Genomic DNA, 7080 nt, shown 5'->3' on the forward strand with positions numbered 1-7080 from the left:
CTATTTCCCCTTCTATTTCCCTTTCTGTTTCCCCTTCTATTTCCCTTTCTATTTCCCTTTCTGTTTCCCCTTCTATTTCCCTTCCTATTTCCCCTTCTATTTCCCTTTCTGTTTCCCCTTCTATGTCCCTTTCTGTTTCCCCTTCTATTTCCCTTTCTGTTTCCCCTTCTATTTCCCTTTCTGTTTCCCCTTCTATTTCCCTTTCTGTTACAGTGAATCAGTCTGGAACTGTTGCTGTGTCACCTTACTTCTCTTCGTCCAACAGATATGAACACCACCACCTGTCTGTCACTCTCTGTCTGTCTGTCTGTCTGTCTGTCTGTCTGTCTGTCTGTCTGTCTGTCTGTCTGTCTGTCTGTCTGTCTGTCTGTCTGTATCTGTCTCTGTCTGTCTCTGTCTGTCTGTATCTGTCTCTGTCTATCTGTCTCTGTCTGTCTCTATCTGTCTCTGTCTGTCTGTCTGTCTGTCTGTCTGTCTGTCTGTCTGTCTGTCTGTCTGTCTGTCTGTCTGTCTCTATCTGTCTCTGTCTGTCTCTATCTGTCTCTATCTGTCTCTATCTGTCTCTGTCTGTCTCTATCTGTCTCTATCTGTCTCTGTCTGTCTCTGTCTGTCTCTGTCTGTCTCTGTCTGTCTCTGTCTATCTGTCTCTGTCTGTCTCTATCTGTCTCTGTCTGTCTCTATCTGTCTCTGTCTGTCTCGTTAGCGGACATTATATTCATGGTAAACGTATGTCGGCTCAATTGGAAATTACCTTTACATTTATTTAACGGAATCTGTAACTATTCAGCGATACGGATTAAATAGATAAATACATTCCTTAAAGAGGATATCTACAGGTTCATTTCAAGGACATGTTAATGATTTTTGTAGAAGTTTTTTTGCTGTCAGTACCTTGATTTCACCAAGACATGGTGACAGTGACCAATTGAATACTGAAAATGTAGTGGCCAATGAACGGTCAATACTGCTGGAGAAAGTGGAGAGGAAGATGAGGTCATTTAACTGTTGATAGACTTGGAGAGAGAGCATCTTGGCTGTTATGTTGATAGACTTGGAGAGAGAGCATCTTGGCTGTTATGTTGATAGACTTGGAGAGAGAGCATCTTGGCTGTTATGTTGATAGACTTGGAGAGAGAGCACCTTGGCTGATATGTTGATAGACTTGGAGAGAGAGCATCTTGGCTGTTATGTTGATAGACTTGGAGAGAGAGCATCTTGGCTGATATGTTCATAGACTTGGAGAGAGAGCATCTTGGCTGTTATGTTGGTAGAGAGAGAGCATCTTGGCTGTTATGTTGGTAGAGAGAGAGCATCTTGGCTGTTATGTTGATAGAGATAGAGCATCTTGGCTGTTATGTTGATAGAGAGAGCATCTTGGCTGTTATGTTGGGAGAGAGAGCATCGTGGCTGTTATGTTGGTAGAGAGAGCATCTTGGCTGTTATGTTGATAGAGAGAGCATCTTGGCTGTTATGTTGGTAGAGAGAGCATCTTGGCTGTTATGTTGATAGAGAGAGCATCTTGGCTGTTAGAGCATCTTGGCTGTTATGTTGGTAGAGATAGAGCATCTTGGCTGTTATGTTGATAGAGAGAGCATCTTGGCTGTTATGCTGGTAGAGAGAGAGCATCTTGGCTGTTATGTTGGTAGAGAGAGCATCTTGGCTGTTATGTTGGTAGAGAGAGCATCTTGGCTGTTATGTTGATAGAGAGAGAGCATCTTGGCTGTTATGTTGATAGAGAGAGAGCATCTTGGCTGTTATGTTGGTAGAGAGAGCATCTTGGCTGTTATGTTGATAGAGAGAGAGCATCTTGGCTGTTAGAGCATCTTGGCTGTTATGTTGGTAGAGATAGAGCATCTTGGCTGTTATGTTGATAGAGAGAGCATCTTGGCTGTTATGCTGGTAGAGAGAGAGCATCTTGGCTGTTATGTTGGTAGAGAGAGCATCTTGGCTGTTATGTTGGTAGAGAGAGCATCTTGGCTGTTATGTTGATAGAGAGAGAGCATCTTGGCTGTTATGTTGATAGAGAGAGAGCATCTTGGCTGTTATGTTGGTAGAGAGAGCATCTTGGCTGTTATGTTGGTAGAGAGAGAGAGCATCTTGGCTGTTATGTTGATAGAGAGAGCATCTTGGCTGTTATGTTGATAGAGAGAGAGCATCTTGGCTGTTATGTTGATAGAGAGAGCATCTTGGCTGTTATGTTGGTAGAGAGAGCATCTTGGCTGTTATGTTGATAGAGAGAGAGCATCTTGGCTGTTATGTTGATAGAGAGAGAGCATCTTGGCTGTTATGTTGATAGAGAGAGCATCTTGGCTGTTATGTTGGTAGAGAGAGAGAGCATCTTGGCTGTTATGTTGATAGAGAGAGCATCTTGGCTGTTATGTTGATAGAGAGAGAGCATCTTGGCTGTTATGTTGATAGAGAGAGCATCTTGGCTGTTATGTTGATAGAGAGAGAGCATCTTGGCTGTTATGTTGATAGAGAGAGCATCTTGGCTGTTATGTTGATAGAGAGAGAGCATCTTGGCTGTTATGTTGATAGAGAGAGGCATCTTGGCTGTTATGTTGGTAGAGAGAGAGCATCTTGGCTGTTATGTTGATAGAGAGAGAGCATCTTGGCTGTTATGTTGGTAGAGAGAGAGCATCTTGGCTGTTATGTTGGTAGAGAGAGCATCTTGGCTGTTATGTTGATAGAGAGAGAGCATCTTGGCTGTTATGTTGATAGAGGGCGGCAGGGTAGCCTATATATATATATATAGAGAGAGAGATAGATATCACATCACCACCATTACAGCTATTATATATATATATATATTTCACCTTCACTTTGTTTTCAGGATTTCTTGAACTTCCACCTAATTAAAATATATATATATTTAAAAAGGGAAGTCAGTTTAGAACAAATTCTTATTTACAATTACAGCCTACCAGGGAACAGTTTGTTAACTGCCTTGTTCAAGGGCAGAACAACAGATTTTTACCTTGTTCGCTCAGGGGATTCGATCTTAGCAACCTTTCAGTTACTGGCCCAAATCTCTAACCACTAGGCTACCCTGCCCCCTCTACACTCTAACCACTAGGCTACCCTGCCCCCTCTACACTCTAACCACTAGGCTACCTGCCTCTACACTCTAACCACTAGGCTACCCTGCCGCCCCTACACTCTAACCACTAGGCTACCTGCCTCTCCTCATACAGCTAAGAATAATTTAAATGAGAATGACCAATCAGCCAGACACAGAGTATTTTTTACTAAGGCATCTACTCACTACAGCTTTCACACTTCCTGTTGCCGTAGAAGAGGCCAGTCCAAAGAGGGGAGGAGACACTATGGATTCAATCCCTTGAGAGGGGCCTTGAGATAGAGCACAGAACCCAAAAATATATAAAAACGCAACATGCAACAACGTCAAAAGAGTTAAGAGTTCCAAATCAGGGCCTGAATTGAAATTAAATCATTAGACGCTAATCTATAGATTTCACATGACTGGGATTACGGATAAAGGTGTCCGTGACCAACAACAACAAAATGTTTTGGGTGTGGATCAGAAACACAGTCATTTTCCTCAGATACGCGACACATTTCCTATATGCATATAGTTGATCCATCTGTTGATTGTGACCTTTGGAATGTTGTCCCACACTTTCTCCAATGGCTGTGAGATACGTTGCTTGAATATTGGCGGGAAACTGGAACACGCTGTCATATATACGTCAACCCACAGCATCCTAAACATTCTCAATGGGTGACATGTCTGGTGAGTCTGCAGGCCATGGAAGAACTGGGACATTTTTCAGCTTCCAGGAATTGTGTAACAGATCCTTGAGATACGGGGCCTTGAGATACGGGGCCTTGAGATACGGGGTCTTGAGATACGGGGTCTTGAGATACGGGGCCTTGAGATACGGGGCCTTGAGATACGGGGCCTTGAGATACGGGGTCTTGAGATACGGGGTCTTGAGATACGGGGCCTTGAGATACGGGGCCTTGAGATACGGGGCCTTGAGATACGGGGCCTTGAGATACGGGGTCTTGAGATACGGGGCCTTGAGATACGGGGCCTTGAGATACGGGGCCTTGAGATACGGGGCCTTGAGATACGGGGCCTTGAGATACTTGAGATACGGGGCCTTGAGATACGAGATACGGGGCCTTGAGATACGGGGCCTTGAGATACGGGGCCTTGAGATACCTTGAGATACGGGGCCTTGAGATACGAGATACGGGGCCTTGAGATACGGGGCCTTGAGATACGGGCCTTGAGATACGGGGCCTTGAGATACGGGGCCTTGAGATACGGGGCCTTGAGATACAGGGGCCTTGAGATACGGGGCCTTGAGATACGGGGCCTCTTGAGATACAGGGCCTTGAGATACGGGGCCTTGAGATACGGGGTCTTGAGATACAGGGCCTTGAGATACGGGGCCTTGAGATACGGGGCCTTGAGATACGGGGCCTTGAGATACGGGGCCTTGAGATACGGGGCCTTGAGATACGGGGCCTTGAGATACGGGGCCTTGAGATACGGGGCCTTGAGATACGGGGCCTTGAGATACGGGGCCTTGAGATACGGGGCCTTGAGATAGATACGGGGCCTTGAGATACGGGGCCTTGAGATACGGGGCCTTGAGATACGGGGCCTTGAGATACGGGGCCTTGAGATACGGGGCCTTGAGATACGGGGCCTTGAGATACGGGGCCTTGAGATACGGGGCCTTGAGATACGGGGCCTTGAGATACGGGGCCTTGAGATACGGGGCCTTGAGATACCTTGAGATACGGCCTTGAGATACGGGGCCTTGAGATACGGGGCCTTGAGATACGGGCCTTGAGATACGGGGCCTTGAGATACGGGGCCTTGAGATACGGGGCCTTGAGATACGGGGCCTTGAGATACGGGGCCTTGAGATACGGGGCCTTGAGATACGGGGCCTTGAGATACGGGGCCTTGAGATACGGGGCCTTGAGATACGGGGTCTTGAGATACGGGGCCTTGAGATACGGGGCCTGAGATACGGGGCCTTGAGATACGGGGCCTTGAGATACGGGGCCTTGAGATACGGGGCCTTGAGATACGGGGTCTTGAGATACGGGGCCTTGAGATACGGGGCCTTGAGATACGGGGCCTTGAGATACGGGGCCTTGAGATACGGGGCCTTGAGATACGGGGCCTTGAGATACGGGGCCTTGAGATACGGGGCCTTGAGATACGGGGCCTTGAGATACGGGGCCTTGAGATACGGGGCTTTGAGATTGAGATACGGGGCCTTGAGATACGGGGCTTTGAGATACAGGGCCTTGAGATACGGGGATACCTTGAGATACGGGGCCTTGAGATACGGGGCCTTGAGATACGGGGCCTTGAGATACGGGGCCTTGAGATACGGGGCCTTGAGATACGGGGCCTTGAGATACGGGGCCTTGAGATACGGGGCCTTGAGATACGGGGCCTTGAGATACGGGGCCTTGCATGAAAAGGCTGAAACATGAGGTGGTGGCGTTGGATGAATGGGACGACAACGGGACTCGGGATCTCGTCACGGTATTTCTGTGCATTCAAATCGCCATCCACTTTTATATATATATATATATATATATATATATATATATATATATATATACACAGACACATACCTTAGCCAAACACATTTAAACTCAGTTTTACACAAATCCCGACATTTAATCCTAGTAATAATTCCCTGTTTTTAGGTCAGTTAGGATCACCACTTTATTTTAAGAATGTGAAATGTCAGAATAATAGTAGAGATAATGATTTATTTCAGCTTTAATTTCTTTCATCACATTCCCAGTGGGTCAGAAGTTTACATACACTCAAATAATATTTGGTAGCATTGTCTTTAAATTGTTTAACTTGGGTCAAACATTTTGGGTAGCCTTCCACAAGCTTCCCACAGTAAGTTGGGTGAATTTTGGCTCATTCCTCATTCCTCCTGACAGAGCTGGTGTAACTGAGTCAGGTTTGTAGGCCTCCTTGCTCACACATGCTTTATGCTTTTTCAGTCTAAGGGATTGAGGTCAGGGCTTTGTGATGGCCACTCAAATACTTTGACTTTATTGTCCTTAAGCCATTTTGCCACAACTTTGGAAGTATGTTTGGGGTCATTGTCCATTTGGAAGACCCATTTACAACCAAGCTTTAACTTCCTGACTGATGTCTTGAGATGTTGGTTCAATATATCCACATAGTTTTCCTTCCTCATGATGCCATCTATTTTGTGAAGTGCACCAGTCCCTCCTGCAGCAAAGCACCCCCGCAACATGATTCTGCCTCCCCTGTGCTTCACGGTTGGGATGGTGTTCTTCGGATTGCAAGCCTCCCCCTTTTTCCTCGAAACATAACGATGGTCATTATGGCCAAACAGTTCTATTTTTGTTTCATCAGTCCAGAGGACATTTCTCCAAAAAGTATGATCTTTGTCCCCATGTGCCATTGCAAACCGTAGTCTGGCTTTTTTATTTGCGGTTTTGGAGCAGTGGCTTCCTTGAGCGGCCTTTCAGATTATGTCGATATAGTACTCGATTTACTGTGGATATAGATAATTTTGTACCCATGTCCTCCAGGATCTTCACAAAGTCCTTTGCTGTTGTTCTGGGATTGATTTGCACTTTTCACACCAATGTACGTTCATCTCTAGGAGACAGAACGCGTCTCCTTCCTGAGCGGTATGACGGCTGCGTGGTCCCATGGTGTTTATACTTGACAGATCCACTGAATAAAATTAGATTTTAAGAGGAGGAAGGAGGAGGAGAAGAGGGGCATGGTAACAGCAGGGAGGAGTCAAGACCTTGTGTCGCGATCGTCTAAGGTGGAACCAGGGACCCAAAGCGCAGCGTGGTGAGGGGGGAGGGGGCTGTGAGGGGGGGGCTGTGACGTGGTGAGGAGGGGGGAGGCTGTAGCGTGGTGAGGGGGGGGGAGGCCGTAGCGTGGTGAGGAGGGGGAGGCCATAGCGTGGTGAGGGAGGGGGAGGCTTTAGCGTGGTGAGGGAGGGGGAGGCTGTAGCGTGGTGAGGGGGCTGTAGTGTGGTGAGGGGGGCTGTGAGGTGATGAGGGGGGCTGTGACAT

At 47.0% G+C, this 7080-nt stretch overlaps 1 protein-coding gene across 1 annotated transcript; it reads right to left on the minus strand.

The window, feature by feature from the left end:
• Positions 1 to 3562: 3562 nt before the first annotated feature.
• On the minus strand, positions 3563 to 7080 carry LOC127932603 (uncharacterized). The gene is made up of 5 exons (XM_052528608.1): positions 6832 to 7080; positions 4768 to 5447; positions 4190 to 4682; positions 3829 to 4127; positions 3563 to 3686 (listed from the first exon to the last, which is right to left on the minus strand). The coding sequence occupies exons 1-5, from the start codon at positions 7078 to 7080 to the stop codon at positions 3563 to 3565; spliced, it is 1845 nt and encodes a 614-aa protein (XP_052384568.1).

This window comes from Oncorhynchus keta, chromosome 10 (assembly GCF_023373465.1).
Source record: "Oncorhynchus keta strain PuntledgeMale-10-30-2019 chromosome 10, Oket_V2, whole genome shotgun sequence".
In the NCBI taxonomy this organism is placed as follows: domain Eukaryota; kingdom Metazoa; phylum Chordata; class Actinopteri; order Salmoniformes; family Salmonidae; genus Oncorhynchus; species Oncorhynchus keta.

Coding starts and splice junctions, on each gene's coding strand:
- LOC127932603 (XM_052528608.1), bottom strand. CDS start 7,080: ATGTCACAGCCCCCCTCATCACCTCACAGCCCCCCTCACCACACTACA. Junction 5,448..6,831: donor CGCTGCGCTTTGGGTCCCTG/GTTCCACCTTAG, acceptor CCGTATCTCAAG/GCCCCGTATCTCAAGGCCCC. Junction 4,683..4,767: donor TCTCAAGGCCGTATCTCAAG/GTATCTCAAGGC, acceptor CCGTATCTCAAG/GCCCCGTATCTCAAGGCCCC.